Source organism: Erinaceus europaeus, chromosome 7 (genome assembly GCF_950295315.1).
Source record: "Erinaceus europaeus chromosome 7, mEriEur2.1, whole genome shotgun sequence".
Lineage (NCBI taxonomy): Eukaryota > Metazoa > Chordata > Mammalia > Eulipotyphla > Erinaceidae > Erinaceus > Erinaceus europaeus.
The window spans coordinates 49,111,560-49,133,970 of NC_080168.1; the positions used below are offsets into that span (position 1 = coordinate 49,111,560).

Sequence of the window (22,411 nt, forward strand, 5' to 3'; positions counted from 1 at the left end):
TAAAGAATTTTTCATTTTTAGAAATACACAAGATTCCATCATATTCAAGGTTTACTAGTGAATTAAGAACATGGGGACATGATTGCTTCTCTTTTACACCACCACTTGAATTCTCTTTATTATAAAATTTCACCTATATTCTCTGATGTTTTGCACCTTAGAACCAATATCAACATCTGAAATTCTGTGATGTCCACCAAATTAGAAAATTAATTGTGTGTATAAGAATATTCCTGGGAGTCGGGTGGTAGCTCAGCGGGTTAAGTGTATGTGGCGCAAAGCACAAGGACAGGCTAAGGATCCTGTTTGAGCCCCCCGCTCTCCAACTGCAGGAGAGTCGCTTCACAGGTGGTGAAGCAGGTCTGCAGGTGACTATCTTTCACATCCCCTCTCTGTCTTCCCCTCCTCTCTCTATTACTCTATGTCCTATACAACAATGATATCATCAAATAACAACAACAATAATAACTACAACAATAAAAAAACAGCAAGGGTAACAAAAGGGAATAAATAAATATTTTTTAAAAGAATATTCCCATGTACACAAAAATATGAAGCCCTATTTTAGTAATTGTCTTACATACATGTATATGTGATTCTCATTTTAAAACCTCAAAAAGATGAATGACACAAAATTCATATGATGCTACAGAGATAACTGTTTTTTTAAGAGGTGGTTTATATTAATTTCATTCTGTGTATATGTATGCTAATCTAATACCTGTATACATTCTGCTGAGTAGACAAGTTATGTACAGTGGAAATCTCTAAGGTAAGTGTGAATTTAAGTCATACAAGAATCTCTCATTAAACTATTTTCCTCCAGAATATTCAAGGTAAGCCCCTAACTGGCTTATGGGCCAGCATGTGCCCCATCACTGAACCTGACCCTCAGAACTGAAAGAAAAGTCTGTTTCAGCTTGCTGTTCACCAAGATCAAAACACAAGAGTGACCTAAGGGATAGAGATTTCCTATAGCCTGGCAAAGCAGAGTAATCTGAATTTTCTCTACCCAATCAGAGCTCCAAGCTGACACAAGAAGTGACAAAAAGAAAATGGCATAGAGTAGAAGGAAGGTAATGATGGTTTGCAGGGCTTTGATGTGGGCCTTGCTGCTGGTGTCTCTGGACTCTTTGGCGCTTTGTTGTACCTTCTTGAGATGTTTCCACAGGGATAAGATGAGCAAGAGAAAAATTATCAGGGACACAGCAAAGGGTAAGCATGTGAACATGGCATTGGTGAATACAAAAAGATTGGAAAATTTCACGAAGTTTCTCATCCTGGAATTGTGAGTCATGTTGCTCTTAAGCCTGTTGGACCAGTAATTAATATACATCTTCATCAGTGCCACATTAAAAATCAAGAAGACCAAGGTCAACAGTAGTACCATCATGACTACCTTTTTGACCCGCCACTTCAGGTAAAGAAAAACAGAGTTAGTAAAATTGGAGATCTTGAGAAAATAGAAGATGCTGAGGCTTGTAGCAAACCAGATGCTGAAATGATTGGTGACTGCCCAAGTAAAGACAACTGCTTCTAACACTTTTTCTATTACAAATAATGATGGGCCAAATTCAAGCATGAATGAATTTATTAGTACTACCCAGAACAAACCAATTCTGGAGAGTGCCAGACCAGTGAGAATTTGATCCAGTGAGGAGACCTTTCTTTTCTGAATCCAGTTGATGCAGTTCACCAGCACTATGAAGCCATTTCCTAGACTTCCCAGTATGATTTCAGCACTGATTATAACTAGAAATGTGCTGTTTACGACACTGGCCATTGTTGGTGAGAGAAGATCCAAAGTCTACTACCACTGTTGAAGATATCTTCTTTCATTCATTCAAAACATAATGCATATCTAGTTCTTTCAAAATATCAGTGTTATTCTGTCACCAAAAAAAAAAAATGTTTGTACAATGTCAAAGCAACAGACTCAAGATTTGCTACTGGATGAGCTTATGTCTTTCCTCAAGAAAGTCTTTGTAATTCCTCAGGCAGTTCAGCTGAATCTCCTCCAGACACTGTGTGTCATAGCTACTGTATGCCTAGAAAAGGTAGAGGAAGTCTTTTATAACTGATGGCGGAGGAAATGCTGGAGTCTCATTTGCTAGCATGCAAATAAAGATTCATTCTTTCCACTGTCTTACTTTTCTCCCCTTGTGTCCCAACTTTGGAGTCTGACTACTTGAGTCCAAAGCAAATAAGATTACAAACTGATTTTCTTCTAAATGATTCATTGATTTATTTGTTTAAGGGAGGGGGGAGAGAAAACCAGAGCACCACTCTGATACTTGTGGTGTCAAGAATTGAACTCAAAACTATTTGAGCATGTTAAATTTTATATTCTATTATTAAGCCATAACTTAAAACATTAAACATTTCAAAGTCAGGTGTGCATAGGAACCTATTCATACATACATTATCCAAAACCCCTTCCTTCAAAATATCAGAATTTGAGGGCTGGTTGGTTGTGTACATGTTTAAGCCCATATGTTACCATGTTACCCAAGTTTGAGCCCCCACTCCCTGTCTGCAGTGGGGGTGTGTGTGTGCATGAGCAATGAAGTAGTGCTGCACATGTCTTTTATCTATCCCCCTTCCTTTTTAAAAATTTTTTCTTTTTTAAGTTTCTAAATCTTTATTTATTTGATAGAGATAGCCAGAAATTGAGAGGGAAGGGAGAGAGAGAGAGAAGGAGAGAGAGAGAGAGAGAGAGAGAGAGAGAGACCTGTAGCACTACTTCACCACTTGCAAAGCTTTCCCCCTGCAGGTGGGGACTAGGACTTGAACCTGGATCCTTGCACGTTGTAATATGTGCGCTTAACCCGGTGCGCAATCACTTGGCCCCTCTCTATCTCTCTCTCTCCTCTCAATTTTTTATCTGTCTTATCTAACAAAATAGAAAGGACAAAATGGTTGCTGGACTGGTGGGTTCAGTATACAGACACCAAGTCCCAACAATTACCCTGGTGGGAAATGAAATAAATATATATATATGTAAATAATATATATTGGAATTTTATTTTACATGAAGTGATATTATTTTAGATAGAAACTGAGAGAGAGAAAGGATAAAGGAGCACAACATCTATGCTCCCTGCAGTGTGGTAGAGGCCAGGCTTAACCCTGGGTCACACAGATGTCAAAGCAATGCATCATCTAAGGGAGAAAGCACATCAGAGATTTCTAGTAAATTCAGGGAGGTCATTATTCCTATTAAGCTAGGTACCAAGAATAAAATATCCCATTTTACTTTTTAAATATGCAAAACTCCTTTTAACTACAATAATTCACGTCTGCTATGGTTTTATTGAAATTTGTTATGTATCCATCTCACATTTGACACTATGTAAGTTGCTAAGGCATTGTTTCAGAAACTATTCCAAGTTTGTATTATATAATCATAAATGCAATATTTAATGAACTTTGGAACTATTTTTCTGTGCTCAGAAAAGAGATAGAAATCTACCTGTGGTCTTCTAAAACCACTGATTTTGAAAACATTCCTCCATAAAGCAAGAATCTGTGTCATTCTCTGCTTCTTCCCTACCTGGGAGGTTCATTCCTCCATTGGCACTGAGTCCCTTCAGATTTCATTCACATCTCTTCTGTTTCTGAGCAACATTTGCTCTGTGATCCTCATTGCAGGATTCATGTATGAAAAGATGCTCAAAATAGGGGTCGGGAAAGCGGGATGATACTATTTTTTTCTTTCATAACTAAACAAGTTAAGTGAAGACTGAATGAAGTGATTTCAGGAGCACCTACAAATGAAAGTGGAAAGTCATGTCTTAAATGTCAAAGGTGGCACGAAGACAAAGGTGAATCCAGAAAAAAGCTTATAATTTCTCAGAAAAAAATCAGAGACATATGGAGAAGGTCGAAGGTACCACTATGGGGGTAAACATCAGCGCAATAGCAGGCACTTTCTGGGGAAGAGAGATGAGGTTGGGAAGGCCAAAAGGAAGAGCAGACAACCTTGGGGTGGAGGACTGTGTACAGCAGTGCTGAAATCTCACAGGTTCATAGAAAAGCACAGAAGGCCGGTCCCAAGCAAGGACAGTACTCACACCACCGCCACCACTCCCACCAAGGCCCTCTCCTAGAAAAATGCCCTTCCAGCTCTCATCTCACTTCCTCTTACTTAAGTAAGACTTTTCTGGGTAAAACTTAGGAAGTGATTCCATTCATACCCTAAAGGAATGCCAGAAGAAAGTACTAGATGTCACAGGTTCCATCCGTTTGTTACCTATCACACAATCCATGTGAACTATATTAACCAGATGGTGAAACTTTCCCTTCTTTAAGCCAGCTCCTTGCCTGCATGAAGACTGAAAGAACAGTTTTAGTTTCTGGTTTCCCCAGATCAGTACAAATGAGTGGTTTGAAGTGTACAGGATGCCAAGAGCCTGACAAAACACAAGGGTCTGTTTGTTCTGCAATTTGTTAGAACTCCAAGTTGAGATGATTAGAGAGAGGAAATAAAGGGCAAACTGCAGGAAAAAGGAGATGATAGTTTGCAGGGCTCGTATGTGAACTTGGGTGCTTGGGGTTCGGGCTCCTTTGTCACTGAGCTGCAGCTTCTTAAGATTAACAAAAGAAAACATATCAGAGACACAGTAAAGGGTTTGAAGTTTGTTACCATGAATACAATCATATGTGAATAGAATACAGTGTCCCTCAGTTCCAAGTGATGTTCTCTTTATATTCATTCACAAATATATTTTCATCTAGGATGGACACTGGAATATGTAAAATCCAAAAGACCGAAGTACCCAAAAGGATTATAGGAAGTACACTTTTACTCTCCACTTTAAATAAAGAAATACAAAGCTAGAGAAATTGGTGACCTTGAGCAAATAAAATATGCTGAGGTTTGTAGCAAGCCAAACACTAAAATGATTGCTTGTTATCCAGGCAATATTAGCAATAATTCTTGCTTTTAAAGTATATATGGCTGGATTAAATATAGCTGTATGCCAACTTATTATTGTTACCCAGAGCAAACCAATTCTGGAGAATTCCAGGGTAAAAGAATCCAGTCCACTGAAGAGTTAGATCTATTGTTGCCTGACCCAGTCAATGTAGTTGACCAATACTATGAAACCATTGGCAAAAGTTCCTAGGAGGAATTCTGATATTACTAGAATGGAAAGAAGACTCATCAGTATCATGTCTAGCAAAGAAAAAATAAAGTAAGTCTAATATCACAAGCAGCGAATCTGTAATGGTCTGACCTTAAGTTCAATGGATAGATGATTGCTGAATGTACATAAAATTGTTTCTTCTAAGTGATGTTAACCAGAAAAATCACCATGATATGATAATGAAAGATCTTGATGTCATATTTATGAGAAGTATTGCTATGCTTCAAGAAGCTCAAATTAAATCCTAGTCACATCATTTATTTCCTTTCTGTACTTTGATATATTTAATAACTGAAGCTGATGCATAAGCTAAATTGTCATTTGCTAGCATGCAAATAAAAATGTATTCTCTTTCGCCACTTTGCATATGTGTCTGTGTGTGGTTTTGACCTCTGCATAGTTTGTGTTCTTCAACTTTGTCATTTGATCAAATTAAAAAAAACTCATATATCATACAGTGAGGGCCTAATGTGTTGATCATGGTCATAATTAAAATCATCATCACTGTTTTTCAGTTAATTCATTACTTTTACCAGAGCACTGATTAACTCTGGTATATGGTGCTGTGCACCTATTATGAAAATTTTTTAAATGTTTGATTAATGTGTGAAATACTGAGTTTTGATTTCCTATTAAAGCATCAAGGTTTTCTTGGGAATTCCAGGAAAGTTCAAACTCCCTAAGGGCTAATTGCCATGAGTATAATGCACTTTCTTCCTCCTTCCAAAATTCTTAGAAGACATTGGTCGTTGTGATTGGAATTCTCACATTTCTTTTATTTATCCTTTTCATCTTTTTTTAATGAGACAGTTCAGAGTACTGTTCAACTCTGGCATATGCAGTGCTGATAGAAACTAGACCCTCAAGGGGCCGGGTGGGGGTGCACCTGTTTGAGCGTGCATATTACAATGCACAAGGACCCGGGTTTGAGCTCCTGGTTCCTACCTGAAGGAGGAAAGCTTTGCGAATGGTGAAGCGGTAGTGCAGGTGTCTCTCTGTCTCTCTCCCTCTCTAGGACCCTCTTTATTTCTTCCTGTCTCTATCCAATAAATAAAGATAATAAGATAATAAAAAATTTTAAAAAAGAAACTAGGACCTCATATACGCAACTTATATGCATCGCCACTGAGCTATCTCTCTGGTCCCTGCATTTGTTTTTATCTTTTGTTTCCTTCTAGGTCATTACCTTCCAGTTCACTAATTCTCTTTTCTATTCTGTCTGACTGGGTGTTAAATAAATCTATTGAATTATTCTTGACGCTCCAGCTTCTCAATCTAATTGTTTTGATCTGAGAAGCACTCTTTTGCTCTTTGTTTAGACATTCTCACAGATGGGCAAAGTAGATAAATTTCTTATGACACAAAGATTTTGAAGAAAACCTTTTTTTAAAAAAAAAATTAGTCGTTTTAATAAGAAAATGGTAATTTAGTCATTTTCCCTGAAGCTTATTTACAAACAGGAGAAATCTTGGTCTAGTAATTCTCACCAATTTGAAATACACTAATAATTATATGAAGTGAATACTTTATAGTGACAACTTGTCTATTACTGAGATATTACCACAGATTATCATCAAAAGAACAGCTAAAGAATGAAACTTAGTCTCAAAACATCATTCACCAAACCAAAATATATTTCATTAGCCACAGAGACCATCCTACTCCATTACTTATTTTGCTAAGACATCCTTTTAGTTGTATGTGATGTCTAATGTTAAGAAACAGGGATCATGGAGCCAGTCAGTGGTGCACCCTGAGGAGCATGTGTGTTATAATGCACAAGAATTCAGGTTTAAATCCATTGTCCTCACCCTCAAGGGGGAAGCTTCACTAGTTGTGAAGCAGTGCTGCAGGTTCTCCCACTTTGCCTCTTCCTTCTCTCTTAATTTCTCTCTGTCTCTATCCAAAATGCATAATTTGTTTTTTTAAAAAAGAAAATAGAATAGGTATTTATGTCAAGTTGGTGATTTAATTTTTTTCATAATTAATTGGGCAGGTAATACTTTTAAAACCAAAGAACTCTCAATTTCTTTTTTTTTAATATTCACTTTCTTTTGTTGCCCTTGTTTTATCGTTGTAGTTATTATTGTTGTTATTGATGTTGTCGTCGTTGTTGGATAGGACAGAGATAAATGGAAAGAGGAGGGGAAGACAGAGAGAGGGAGAGAAAGACACCTGCATACCTGCTTCACCGCTTGTGAAGCCACTCCCCTGCAGTGGGGAGCCGGGACTGGAACCCGGAGCCTTTCGCCAGTTCTTGAGCTTTGCACCGCCACGTGCACTTAACCCGCTGATCTACTGCCGGACTCCCTGAACTCTCAATTTCTAAATGTATTCAGCTTGCCTTGAATTTTGCTGTTTACTAAGGTAAGTTACCTATGAAGATTGTAAGAAACTATTTAGGTATTCTACAACTTATTGACAATAAAATGTAAACACTTCAAAACTAAATCATTCTATTTTCCTTTATTTAATACTTCAAACTACAGTAAAAGGGCTCTTAATCAGAGAGTATTTTGCATTTATTGGATGTTAATATGAATATGGTGTGTGTTTTTCCTTTCATATTTTCATAGCATCATTTGCTAACAAAATTCTACTATATCTTATTTGTATTCTCAACTACTGAGACTAGGTATTTTATTATAGTAGTCAAAGTAGTGCTATACATACACAAGCATATCTAAGAACTACATTGAACATCTATTTTCCTATAACAAACTTCCCTTAATATGTCTGTCTTCTTTGCTTGTCAAGGGTCTACAATTTTAGTAGCCCTAATTTTGTAACTTACATTGCCTTATAATAATTCTATTATGTCCCAACACCACAATTTATTCATTTTATCACTCATGGACATATGTTTGACTTCTCATTTTCATCTATAATGAACAAGTTACATGCACATTTTATGAATATATCCCAGAATGTATGTGCCAAAGATCACCAACTGTGTTAAAAATATGGGACTGCAAGTAAGGCTTATAGGACATTCTTCCTCATTTTGGTCACATAATGCCATACTGTAGAACTAAGTTATTTTACTGAGTTATTATACCATGATGGACATTCCTTAAATAATGAAACTTTAAATAGAAAGCTGGACAAGTATGTATCAAAAAAGGACAACTTCTACTTAAAATCATCACTATCTATGGGCTTGATCCTTAACCTCATCATAGACTAGGACTGGTCTTTCTGTGATCATGGGCTTGTATTCTCTGCACTTTATCTGTTCTAATGACTTGAAATTCAAAAAAAAAAATTGTAAAAGTCAAAAATTGTGAAGATCAAAGCATTTATTATATGCTTGACTGAAAATCTCTCAAGTTCTGGTGGTGTTTGGAATATATAACAGAAATTTCAGACTGGGACTAAAATAATTCACTTAGATAGTGTGATGCTTTGCCATGTGCATGATCGAGGTTTGAGCCCAACTTCCAAAATGTTGAAAGAAGATTTGGTTCTATTTTCTCTTCCACTCTCCATCTTTGCCTATCTGTCTCTATTTGGTAACAAAAGGGGGGAGTGGGGGCTGGGTGGTGGTGCACCTAGTTAGGCATATAAGTTACCATCCACAAGGACCTGGGCTTGATCCCCTGATCTCCACCTGTATTAATGTCTCTAGTGAATTATATTGCTGAAAGTTAATAATGATTATAAATACTTCCAAATAAAAGTTGTACTTTAAGTGTATGTGTGGTGAGAGAGAGTGTGTGTTTGTATGTGTGTGTATGTGTGAGTGTGTGTGTGTGTGTGTGTGTGTGTGAGAAAGAGAGAGAGAGAGAGAGAGAGAGGGATCTTTTGACAAGTGAGGTAGTTGGATGATTCCTTAATGCCCAAACTAAGGTGACCAACCATCTTTGACAGTTTACTGGTGAGAAACCAAGGTGATAATGAGCTCTATTCTAAATGAATCCATCAGTTTACCAAATTAAATGCTTCTGGCCATAGTCATGCAGATAATGGAGAAAGTCACTGAAAATACCTTTTCACTCATGGACTTTTGATGAAACTGAAGAATTCAGGGAGTCGTTTCCCACATTCTTAAAATGAAGTATCTTTTATCCACTGCTGAAAAGAAGTACCCCCCTCCCCACTGACATTTCTATCAAAATCATACTTTATTTTTTATTGTTTTAACAATGGTTTACAATACTATAAGATTGTAGAAATATAATCCCACACCTATAGATATTAATATTTGTGTAAATACACTTGCCACCAAAGTTCTTGTGTCATCATACCATATACACTCCTCCATTTTGTCCCCTTGTTTTTCCTTTCCCCACTTCCCTCTGATAACTGCCTTAGTTTTATAGTCTAAGAGTCCTTTAGTTATTGTTGGGTTTAGTCTGCCAGATCACTTGTTTTAGTTATCTTTATTTAACATATGAATGCAGATACCCAGCAGACATCTTTAACTTCCTTACTTTTTCACGTCCAGATTCATCCATTTTATCTTGAATGACACAATGCCATTTTTCCTTTCCTTTATTTTTTTAAAATAAACTTTCTTTTTAAATGTTTTTATTATATTTATTTATTTATCAGATAGAAACAGCCAGATATTGAAAGAGAAGGGAGACAGAGAGTGAGAGACCTGAAGCCCTGTTTCACCATTTGTGAAGCTTTCCCCCCTGCAGGTGGGAATAGGGCACATGAACCAGAGTCCTTGTGCACTCAGCCAGGTGAGTCACCACCCAGCCCCACCATTTTTCTTAATGGTCAAGTAGTATCTCATGGAAGATATATCCCATAGCTGCAGTATACAGTCATATGTTGATGACTTCAGGATATCCCATAAGTTTTGCTTTTGTAAATACTTCAACTATGAACATATGGTTACCCATAGCCTTTTGAATTAATGTTATCATGTTCTTTGGATATATGTCTAGGATTGGCATTTCTGGATCATATGCCGTTCCTATTTAAAAGATATTTTTAATGCACCTTGCTAATAGCTTCACAGTTGCATAGTTACAGTTTGATACTCATTTTATGCTTTAAAAAATATTTTGTTTATATTTAATGAAAAAGAGAAAGATACAGAGCAAAAGAGACCAAAGCACTGTTCAGCTTTACTTAGGGTGGTGCTGGGGAATGAACCTGGGACTTTGAACCCTCAATCATGAAAGTATTTTGCAGAACCATTATGTTTTCTCCCCAGCCTAAGTCATAAATTTTAAAGTAAAAAGTAAAAGTTATAATAAAAATACCACATTGTTTACTAAAAAGTTTTTATGCTATTGTCCCGTCCACTAATATATGTCTTTTTCAATTTTTATTTGCTATTAATAGTTTGTTGCAAGATTGTAAGATTACAATTTATAGTCCCACAGCCATCATCAGAGTCCTATATCCCCAGTCTCCCACCTCCCAAAGATAACCACTATAGTTCTCAAAGTCTTAGAAACAGTTTGCTTTTTCTGTTTTTTTTTTTTCTCCCAAGTTCATGTGTATCAGCTCTCTAGATTCCACATATGAGTAAAACAATCTGGCTTCATCTTTATGCTGTTCATCTTTTCCTAACAATTTTGAGTTCTCAATTATTCATAAGGTAAGAATTCACAATGGAATAATATCTCTCCCAAGCATATACTCTCAGTACATGACTGGGAATTGAGTGTCACTACTATCAAAAAGATTGGAGGCTCATACAATGAAAGCTAAACACATTTATATGGTATTTATTACAATGTCATGTAGCCATCGTATCCTGAGATAGGCCATGGCTCTTAAAAATGCAGCAGTGAGCATCATAAGTTCTTTACTTGGAAGACAGTAAGATAGACAGTATATGTGAAATAACACATGGCTTCATAGCCCTAAGCATTCCTTATAATAGTTTGTAACATTGGACTTCTTACCAGAAAAGAAGATGTTAGTTAGCAATATGTTAATCTTACAGTTTGTTCTTAATTTTTTAAATTTTATTTATTTATTTTCCTTTTTGTTGCCCTTGTTTTTTTATTGTTGTTGTGGTTATTGTTGTTGTTAATGATGTCATTATTGTTGGATAGGGCAGAGAGAAATGGAGAAAGGAGGGGAAGACAGAGGGGGAGAGAAAGACAGACACCTTGAAGACCTGCTTCACCGCCTGTGAAGCGACTCCCCTGCAGGTGGGGATCCGGGGGCTTGAACAGGGATCCTTACGGTGGTCCTTGCGCTTCACGCCACGTGCGCTTAACCTGCTGCGCTACCGCCTGACTCCCTTTGTTCTTACTTTTTATAAACATGTACACATATACATTTTGGGGGTTATAAGCTTATGAAGGAGACTTTCCTCCCTAAATTTTTGGGGATGACTCAACTATACAAACGGCAGAGACTGCAAGAAGATTATAAATGCAACCAACGGATTCAATTCATTTTCTGCATGAAGATGCACTGAAGGCCCACTCACTCCCTTTCTCTCAGCCAGCACATTAGCTGCCACAGGAACCACAGAAAGGCCTCTTTCAGCTTCTTATTTCCCCAAATCAGGAAAACTGAATGAATCGAGGGATACAAAACTCCAAGAGTCTGGCAAAACAGGATGACTGGTTTATTCGACAGGCTATTAGAATTCCAGACTGAGATCATTAGAGCCAGGATATAAGCAGTAAGAGGCAAGATATAAGAGAAGACCGTTTGCAGGGCTCTAATGTGGACTTTGTAACTGGAATTTTGGGCTCCGTTGCCACTACATTGCATCTTCCTGAGATGTTTCCACATGGAAAATGTTAGCAACACAAAAGATATCAGGGACATCACCAAGGAGATGAAACTTCCTAGTGTAAATGCACTCATATTCCAAACTTGTGGAAAGCCCCATGATTTGAAATTCCAAGTCATGTTTACTTTATTTGTCATTACCCTCTTTACCACTGCAAGATATGAAACCAAAAAGACCAGACTCCCCAAGAGAATTGTTAGAATGACACTTTTAACTCTCCACTTCAAATAAAGGAACAGAAAGCTAGAGAAATTGGCGATCTTGAGCAAGTAAAATATGCTGAGGCAAGTTGCAAGCCAGGTGCTAAAATGATGGGTTGTGATCCAGACAAAGTGAGCAAAGATTCTCACTTCTTTTTTTTAAATTTATTTTATTTATTTTTTCCCTTTTGTTGCCCTTGTTGTTTATTGTTGTAGTTATCATTGTTGTTGTCATCGTTGTTGGATAGGACAGAGAGAAATGGAGAGAGGGAGGGGAAGACAGAGAGGAGGAGAGAAAGATAGACACCTGCAGACCTGCTTCACCGCCTGTAAAGCGACTCCCCTGCAGGTGGGGAGCTGGGGTTCAAACCAGGATCCTTATGCCGGTCTTTGTGCTTTGCGCCACCTGCACTTAGCCCACTGTACTACAGCCTGACTACCCAAGATTCTCACTTCTAAGCTATATGAAGCTGAGCTGAGCACACTTGCATACCAATTCATCAGTATTATCCAGAGCAAGCCAGTTCTGGAGAGCACCAGAGCCATGAGAATCCAATCCACAGCAGAGAGTTTGTGTCTCTTGAGCAAGTCAATGCAGTTCACCAACACTATGAAGCCATTGGCAACATTCCCTCCAACAAATTCTGTGATGAGTAGGATGGAAAGAATGTTTAACAAGGAAGTCATTACATAAACAATTGAAATAATACAAGTTGATAGTCCTGTAATATTCTGACCTTCAAGTTCTTTGTGCTGCTGACTTCTGACTGTGCATAAAATTCTTGTTTCTTTAAATTTCTGTCACCACAGGGAAGCAGGAAAGCAAGAGACAGTGCCAATAAGTAGAATTCATTTTTTAAAAAATGAATAACCTTTATATTCACTGTTTGCTTCAATTGGTTCCTCTTGTACTCTGTGTCCTGGCTGTGGGGTATTTTCATAGCTGGTGTTGAGATGAATGTGGAATTGTTATTTGCTACCATGTAAATAAGGACACATTGTGTTATGTTTTTTTACCTCTCCACAAATGGTGTTGACCAACCTCATTGTTAGTAACACTTAAAAAACCCAAGACTCAGAATATGCTATAAAACTATATGGTTTATAATATACAGCTTAGTTATAAGTAGGGGCTGCTTAACTATGGAGTTACGTTTTAAATGTAAAATTTATTGAGAAAAAAAATCTAAACTATTTTTTTTTCTTCCAATGCATTTGGTATTTCCTGAGGCTTCTCAGGATGGAACAGCCTCCTTAAGAACTGGTGGTTGATAATGAATATCTGTGTATGATTTTATCACAAGTGAGTAAACACTGGTATAAGGACATATTCAAAATCGGGGTCAAGGCAACCAAGTCTTTTAAAATTGAGCTGGAAGGGCATTAGGGATACGTTACTTTCATATTCTCCACCACATAAGATATAAAAGTGATTTTAACTTGAGGCCAGGTGATTGTACACTTGGTAGAACTCACATGTTCACCATGTACAAGGACCTGAGTTCAGGTTCTCAGTCCCTACCTACAAGGGAGAAGCTTCATAAATGGTGGAGCCATTGCTGCAGGTGTCTCTATTTCTCTCTTCTTTTCTATGACTCCCTCACTCTCTTGTGCTTGCCTGATCCAACCATTCTTCTTCTTCTAGCGTTTTCCCTTCTTCCGTAGCCAGTCAACAGCATCAGGTTGAGCCTGATGTAAAGTTTCGAGACCTCCTTTGAATCTGGAGAGGTGGCAGTCGTTGACTATGTGGGTCATAGTCTGTCTGTAGCCGCAGGGGCAGTTCGGGTCGTCTCTGGCTCCCCAGCGATGGAACATAGTGGCGCACCGGCCATGGCCTGTTCGATAGCGATTGAGGAGGGCCCAATCATAACGTGCAAGGTCAAAGCCGGGTTGACGCTTGCAGGGGTCTGTGATGAGGTGTTTGTTCTTTACCTCAGCTGACTGCCAACTCTGTTTCCAAGAGTCTGGAACAGAGGAGTTCAGTGTAGGCGTAGGGGACCAGATTGGGTGACGAGATGTCAATGACGAGACGTCAAGCATTGGACAGGGTGGGCGAAGATATCCGCGTATATTGATTGGCAGGTCCAGTCGAGCGTAGACGTGGGAAATGAACTTAGATGATGCCGCATCCCGACGAATATCTGGCGGGGCGATGTTGCTAAGAACTGGCAGCCATGGAACCGGGGTGGAACGGACGGTTCCAGAAATTATCCTCATGGAGGAATATAATTTGGAATCGACCAAGTGGACATGGGTGCTACGGAACCATACTGGGGCACAGTACTCTGCAGTGGAATAGCATAATGCCAGAGATGATGATCATAGTGTGGAAGCGCTCGCGCCCCATGAGGAGCTGGCCAGTCTTGCAATGATGTTATTCCTTGCACCCACCTTTGCTGCAGTTTTTATGAGATGTTAGTTAAATGACAGAGTGTGATCGAGAGTAATGCCAAGATAGACTGGCTGGGCTTCATGCCGGATTCTCATATCCCCAAGCTGCACATTAAGCTCACGCGAGGCCGAGGCATGGTGTAGATGGAAAACAGATGATACTGTTTTTGCAGTGCTAGGGATTAGTCGCCATTTTTTACAGTAATCAGATATCAGAGACATGTCTTTCGTGAGTGTTTCCTCGAGGATGTTGAACTTTGATGCCTGAGTTGCACAGCAGATGTCATCGGTGTAGATGAACTTCCTTGGAGAAGTTTCTGGGAGGTCATTGATGTAAATATTAAATAGCGTAGGAGCCAAAACAGAGCCCTGGGGGAGGCCACTTGAGACAAGTCTCCATCTGCTAGACTTGTCACCCAGATGCACCCGGAATCTTCTGTTTTGGAGAAGAAACGATATAGTGTTGGCCACCCATGGAGGCAGGCATCTTGAGATCTTGACTAGGAGGCCACGGTGCCAGACTGTGTCATAGGCTTCTGTGAGATCAACAAAGACAGCACCGGTCTTTAAATTCTTATGAAATCCATTTTCAATGTAAGATCCAACCATAATTCTGACAAACAACTCAGATAACTGAAAATCCCCTGTAGTTTTGTTGTTGTTCTTTCCATTTCTCTTCTTTTCATTTCTCTTTTTTAAAATGTATTTATTTCTCCTTTTATTGGTCTTTTATATTGTTGCTGTAGTTATTGTTGTTGTTAGTGATGTTGTAGTTAGATAGGACAGAGTAAAATTGAGAGAGGACGGGAAGACAGAGATGGGAGAGAAAGATAGACACCTGCAGACCTGCTTCACTGCCTGTGAAGCCACACCCCTGCAGGTGGGGAACCAGGAGCTTGAACAGGGATCCTTAAGCCAGTCCTTGCACATTGCACCACCTGAGCTTAACCTGCTGCATTGTCGCCCGACTCCCTTCTTTTCTCTTCTTTTCTCTTCCCTTCTCTTCTCTTCTCTTCTCTTCTCTTCTTTTCTTTCCCTTTTTTTTCTTTTCTCTTATTTTGTAAATCCTAACTTTCTACAGAACCCAAAACACACTTCAAGTTTCTCTTGAAGGTGTCTTGGAATTTCAGTGCTAAAATCCAAATGCCTTTCTTATTGTTTCAACATAACCAAGTCTTATTTTCTTGGTTTTTAATATACACAAAAGATAAGCGCACACACAAACATACATACATGGGTGGAATTATTGCTTTATAATTTCTTAAATGTAAATTCAATGTTATATTAAAAATCTTCCAAGTGTCTCATGTATGCTTTCTACCTGTTGTTAATAACAATCTAACATATTTTTCATGCTGTGATGAAGTTTCATTTGTGGTTGTTTAATCTTTAAATATTAATGTTGTACTAAAATATTCAAAAATGTATGGACCTCAGAAGAGAAGATATAAGTGATTTCTATTACAGAGTCTATACTTCACTATATTAAAATCACAGTTATTTAGATTTTTCTTTATTTAAATTATTTTATTGATATTTTAATTACTGTTAACATCATTCTTTACACTTGGATTTCATTCAGGTTGCATTTTTTTCCTTCCAGGTTTATTGCTGGGGCTCAGTGGCTACACTACAAATCTACTGCTTCATGGCTGCCATTTTTTCCATGTTTTCAGCCTAGGGAGAGATCAGCTGGTAACAGGCACCACCTTCAGTCCTTTTTACCAACAGAAAGACTGGCTGAAGGAAGGAGAGGACTCCCCTAAGTCTCTCCAAATGCAACTTTGAGTTTCCATTGGTACTGCCCTCAGAGTCTGGAGCAGCAGGGGGAAGACCCTGTGCTGACATCTAGGGAGAGAACTAACCAGAAAACTCAGGAGAAGATCTACACCGTGATGGACTAGAGGTGGGGCTATGTGGTAGGAGACTTCCCATGTTGTTCTCTTGATAAGAACATAGTGAATAGTTGGCTCAGAACCTACATACTATAAACAGGACTTGTTCAGAAACTCACAGGGCCCAGCAGTGCTGCCAGGCTTAGAAGAGAAGCTGAATTAGATCCCTGGCATGTGAGAGTCTCTTTGCATAACCCCAGTATTGTCTCTCCCCTACCCTGATTTATCTCTTGGTCAGGAGTGAGATATTAAGCTAAGAAGCCTACTTATAGTTTAAAAGCCCTCAGGCTCCCATAGCCTACAGGGAAGAGAAAGAACAAAAGAGGCTTTAAGCTACTGTGCTCCAGGTCAGAGATTAAAATAATATTGAAACAACTGTCAATTTCCATAACTGTGAAGCCTTTAATTACCTTACTTAGACACATGTCAGTCCAGGCAGAACAATCAGTAATTTGAATAGTACTGAGAGAGGAACCTCATAACATACTATATAGAATGGTTAAACCAACAAGAAGAAATATTGGAGAAATGAAGCAGGACAAGAGTCCAGCTAAAAGCCCTTCAAAGGTTGAAGCACAAAATAATGTGGTCAACATCCAAACGCTAGTTAAGGAAATAATCACAGGAGTGAGCAAAGAGTTTGGAAGAATTGTCATCAGAAATGCAGAAGCAACAAGTGAGACTCTGGAAAAAAACACTAATTATCTCAAGGTCATTAGAGAGCTGAAAGCTGAAATAGCTGAGCTAAGAACACAACTAGCTGAACAAGCTAAAACAGTATCAGAACAGGGTAACAAAATAGATGGGCTCCAGAAAACAGTAGAGGGGAGAGAGAATAGAATAAATGAGGCTGAAGACAGAATTAGCAAGATCAAGGACAAATTAGAGACAACCAAAAAAGAAGTAAGAGGTATCAAAAAGAGATTAAGAGATGGGCAGAGGGTAGATAGCGTAATGGTTATGCAAATAGACTCTCATGGCTGAGGCTCCAAAGTCCCAGGTTCAATCCCCTGCACCACCATAAGCCAGACCTGAACAGTGCTCTGGTTAAAAAAAACAAAAAACAATAGAGACATATGGGATGACTTCAAATGAAATAGTATACACATTATTGGCTTACCAGAGGAAGAAAGAGAGAGAGGGGAAGAAAGCATTCTTCAGGACATATAGCTGAGAACTTTTCTAGTCTAGGCAACATCAAAGACATAAAAGTTCAAGAAGCCCAGATGGTCCCTAAGAGAATTAACCCAGACTTAAAGACACCAAGACACATCCTATTTAGAAGGGAAACGAATAAGGATAGAGAAAGGATCCTGAAGGCTGCAAGAGAAAAACAAAGAGTCACCTACAGAGGAAAACCCATAGAATTAGCAGTAGACTTCTCCACACAAACACTACAGGCCAGAAGAGAATGGTAAGAGTGCTCAATGAGAAAGGATTTCAACCAAGACTACTGTATCCTGGTAGACTGTCATTCAGACTAGATGGAGGAATCAAAACCACAGACAAGCAAAAGTTGAAAGAATCAAATATCACCAAGCCTGCACTCAAAGAAGTTCTGAAAGGTCTCCTATAAACAGACCACCATAAATATGTCATATATCAGAACACTCTAAAAATCTACAAGAATGGCGTTAAAATATCTTCATTCTTTGATATCAATAAATGTCAATGGCCTGAATTCACCTATTAAAAGACACAGAGTAGGAAGATGGATCAGAAAATACAACCCAACAATATGCTGTCTACAGGAAACCCACCTAACTCAACAAGACAAACACAGACTCAAAGTGAAATGGTGGAAAACTATCATACAAGCCAATGGCCCACAAAAAAAGGGCATGAATAGTTATTCTCATATCTGACACAACAGACTTTAAAATAAATAAAATTTAAGAAGATAGGGATGGACATTACTTAATAATCAAAGGATCAGTCAATCAAGAGGACTTAATAGTTATTAACATCTATGCACCCAATGAGAAGCCATCTAAATACATCAAACATCTACTGAAAGAACTACAGCAAAATATTAACAGCAACACAGTCATAGTAGGGGACTTCAACACCTCACACTCTCAACCTGATAGATCATCCAGGCAGAAAAGCAATAAAGACATGAGGGAGCTAAATGTGGAGATAGATAAACTAGAACTATTGGACATTTTCAGAGTCATTCATACCAAGAAACTGGAATACACATTTTGCACAAATCCACATGGCTCATTTTCAAGGATAGACCATGTTAGGCCACAAAGAGAACATCAACAAATTCAAGAGCATTGAAATCATCCCAAGCATCTTCTCAGACCACAGTGGAACTAAACTAACATTTAACAATCAATAAAAGATTAGTAAGAGTTCCAAAATGTGGAAGCTCAACAGTACACTACTTAACAACTACTGGGTCAAAGAGGAAATTAAGGAAGAAATTAAAATGTTTTGAGAATTCAATGAAAATGAAAATATAAGCCATCAAAATATTTGGGACACAGCTAAGGCAGTACTGAGAAGGAAGTTCATAGCCATACTAGCACATACTAGGGAACAAGAAAAAGCACAAATAACCAACCTGATAGCACATCTTAAAAACCTAGAAGAAGAAGAACAAAGGAACCCTAAAGCAACCCGAAGGAGAGAAATAACTAATGTTAGAGCAGAAATTAGTAAAATTGAAAATAAGAAAACCATACAAAAGATCAATGAAAGTAAATTTGGTTCCTTGAAAGAGTGAACAAAATCGACAAATCTTTAGCCAAACTCAAAAAACAAAAAAGGGAAAAGACCCAAATAAATCGGATCATAAATGAAAGAAGAGATATCACAATAGACACCACAGAAATTCAACATATCCTGCGAGAGTTCTATCAGCAACTATATGCCACCAAGCTAGAGAACCTGGAAGAAATGGACAATTTCCTTGATACCTACGAACTTCCAAAATGAAGCAAAGAGGAACTAGATAACATGAACAGGCCCATCACAGCTAATGAAGTTGAAACTGTTACCGAAAACCTTACCAAGAATAAATGTCCTTTACCAGATGGTTTTACAAATGAATTCTACAAAACCTTCAAAGAAGAACTAATACTTCTACTTTTAAAGGTCTTCCAGAAGATTGAAGACATAAGAATACTCCCTTCCAGCTTCTATGAAGCAAACAACACCCTTACCTCTCAATTCCTCTCTGTCTCTATCCAAAGTAAATAAAGTAAAATAAAAATATATATGGGAAATAATTCCTGTCATTCATTTCAAGACATAAAATCATACTTAAATATTGGCTACTAAACCCACCTTAAACATATGAGCCTGTCAAGAGTCCCAAGAAAATTCAGATTTTAATAGAAAAAAAAGATGGCTATCTTTTCATATAAACCTGATTTTAAAACTAAAAGCCCACTGTGATGATATCACACTTCTAGCATTTCAGACACTTTTTGTATAGTGAAGAAAAAAATAAAGAAAAGATTATTTTAAATTTTGCAAAGTAACAAAAAATTGGGAGAGGTTAATTAAGGACTAAATTGCAAAACAATGAAAGAGAGTAAGCCTATATTTGCATGTTAGCAAATGAGAGCCAGCTTTCACAACAACATCCCTTATGAAACATCCCAGCCTACAGCAAGGACATAAAAAAGCACCAAGTAATTTTAGTTGTTTGGGGAGGGGAGCATATCAATAGATTATTTTTTCCAAAACTTTCAGCATTGGGCTCGTCCATTGGCACAAGCTGATACATTCCTGCCTTATACTGGTGATCAGATTTAAAAGAAGGATTTACAAAAAAAAAAAAAGATTCCCAGAGATCATCTGCCCATGGAAGCCAAGCTCAGACTACTAAAGGATCATAATCAGTGATACTAGATTTGACTGCCTCCATTCCCCCCGACACACACACACTAAACTATGAAGGAATTGTTGCTGAATATCCTTTCCATCCTGATAACAGCTGGGTTTGTGGCAGGCAATTTTGTCAATGGCTTCATAGTGTTGTTGAGCTGTATGGATTGGGCCAAGAAACAAGAAATCTCCCTGGTGGATGGAATCCTCACTGCTCTGGCTCTCTCCAGAATTGGCTTGCTCTGGATGACTTTAATAAATTGGTACGCTGGGTTGTTTTACTTTTCATGCTCTAACTTAGCGGGAGGCACTGTTGTGAATACTACCTGGGCTTTATTCTACCACCTTAGCCTGTGGCTTACTACAAGTCTCAGTATATTTTACCTGCTGAAAGTTGCTAATTTCTCTTGCTTTCCATTTCTTTACTTAAAGAGAAGGATCAAAAGCGTGGTTTTTTATAATACTTCTGGGAAGTCTATCCCTTTTTGTTACTCATATTGCTGTGACGGGCAAAGATGAAAACATGTGGACAAAGGAATACAAAAGAAACAGCACTCAGAAGACCCAGTTGATGAACCAAACACGTCTTTTAGGTATGACTATCTTCATGATGGAAAACTTCATTCCCTTTACTGTGTCTCTGACATGTTTTCTGCTGTTAATCTTTTCTCTGGTGAAGCATCTCAAGAAGATGCAGCTCAGTGGCAAAGGAACCAGAGACACCAGCACCCAGGTCCACATAAGAGCCCTGCAAATTGTTATCTCCTTTCTCCTGCTATTTGCTTGTTACTTCCTGGCTGTAACCCTTTTAATTGGGGGTTCAAATAGAATGGAGAACAAGCCTGCTGTCCTGTTTGCCCAGATCCTCATTGAATTGTATCCTTTGGTTCACTCCTTTATCTTGATTTGGGGGAACAAGAAACTGAAAGAGGCCTTTCTGTGGTTTCTGTGGCAGCTGAGGTGCTGGCTGAGAGAAAGGGAGTGAGTGGGGCATCCTGTGTCTTCATGCAGAAAACAGACTGATGGTGTTAGCTATGTTTATACTCCTACTGCTTTCTTTAGTGGGGATAGGACAGACTTGTTTCCAAAGATTTTGCTTAAAAAAAAAAAAAAGAAAAAGGCTTTGCCTCAGCTTATCACAAAAACTATGCAAGTGTGTGTGTGTGTGTGTGTGTGTGTGTGTGTTATGAAAAAAAGTGACATTGTTAAGATTGATATAGTGTTAACTGGTTGTTTACAATTAAGCTATTAAATCATTATATGACATTGTTAAGAATTCCTCGGTATTTAAACCATGTTAATATCCTAAGTTAGGATCTTTACAGTAGTCTTTAAAAATTATCTTTATTTATTTATTGGATAGAGACAGCCAGAAGTTGAGAGGAAAGAGGGTGATAAGAGTGTGTGTGTGTGTGTGTGAGAGAGAGAGAGAGAGATAAAGAGAAAGAAAGAAAGAAAGAAAGAAAGAAAGAAAGAAAGAAAGAAAGGAAGGAAGAAAGAAACACAGACATCTGTATCACTGCTTCACCACTTGCAAAGCTTTTCCCCAGCAAGTGGGGATCAGGGGCTAGAATTCTGGTCCTTGTGTATTGTAAAATGTGTGCTCAACCAGGTGTACCACCACCCAGCACCTCCCCAGTAGTCTTTATATGTTTATACCTAATCTCATGGAATCATTTCTACCTTTCACTATAGTTACTCCCATGAAATTGAAATTTCAATTTTAAAATGTTTTGGTTTTTTAAAGATTTATTTATTTAATGAGTGAGGGAAAGGGAGAGGGAGAGAGAGAAGCGTTGATCAGTTCTGGCTTATGCTGAAGAAATTGAATCTGGGACCTCCAGGTCTCAAGACTAACAGTCTTATGGACAATCACTGCCATTTCTCCCTGGCCCCTAAACTTCCAGTGTTTGCCAGGCTGGGCTAGCTTCACGGCGGTAGAGAGAAGACCATGGACTCATGGCCGAGCTGGGAACGCAGTTGACTAGCGGGGATGCAGTTCAACAATCCAATCTCTTCTAATCTTCATTAGAAAGCCCAGTCTTTTATATCTCCTGAGGCAGAAGTGTCAGGAAGAGGAAGCACTTAGGATAGGGGGTGGGGAAAAGGAAAATAGCGCTCGAACCAGTGGAGATTAAACCAATGAAAACAATGATTATGTAAATAGACCACAGCCTCAAGCAATGTAACAGAAGGGGTCTTAGAAGCAGAATT

The 22,411-nt window shown here is 38.3% G+C and overlaps 2 protein-coding genes and 1 pseudogene across 2 annotated transcripts; all 3 read right to left on the reverse strand.

The window, feature by feature from the left end:
- Positions 1-853: 853 nt before the first annotated feature.
- Positions 854-1,783, reverse strand: LOC103107086 (taste receptor type 2 member 14). The gene has a single exon (XM_007515819.1). The coding sequence runs from the start codon at positions 1,781-1,783 to the stop codon at positions 854-856; it is 930 nt and encodes a 309-aa protein (XP_007515881.1).
- Positions 1,784-3,787: 2,004 nt separating this feature from the next.
- On the reverse strand, positions 3,788-5,177 carry LOC132539342 (taste receptor type 2 member 64-like; annotated as a pseudogene).
- A 6,375-nt stretch (positions 5,178-11,552) lies between these two features.
- On the reverse strand, positions 11,553-12,755 carry LOC103107088 (taste receptor type 2 member 43-like). Its single transcript, XM_060193506.1, has 2 exons — positions 12,554-12,755; positions 11,553-12,220 (listed from the first exon to the last, which is right to left on the reverse strand). Exons 1-2 carry the CDS (start codon positions 12,753-12,755, stop codon positions 11,553-11,555), a joined length of 870 nt encoding a protein of 289 aa, XP_060049489.1.
- Between the last annotated feature and the right edge of the window lie 9,656 nt (positions 12,756-22,411).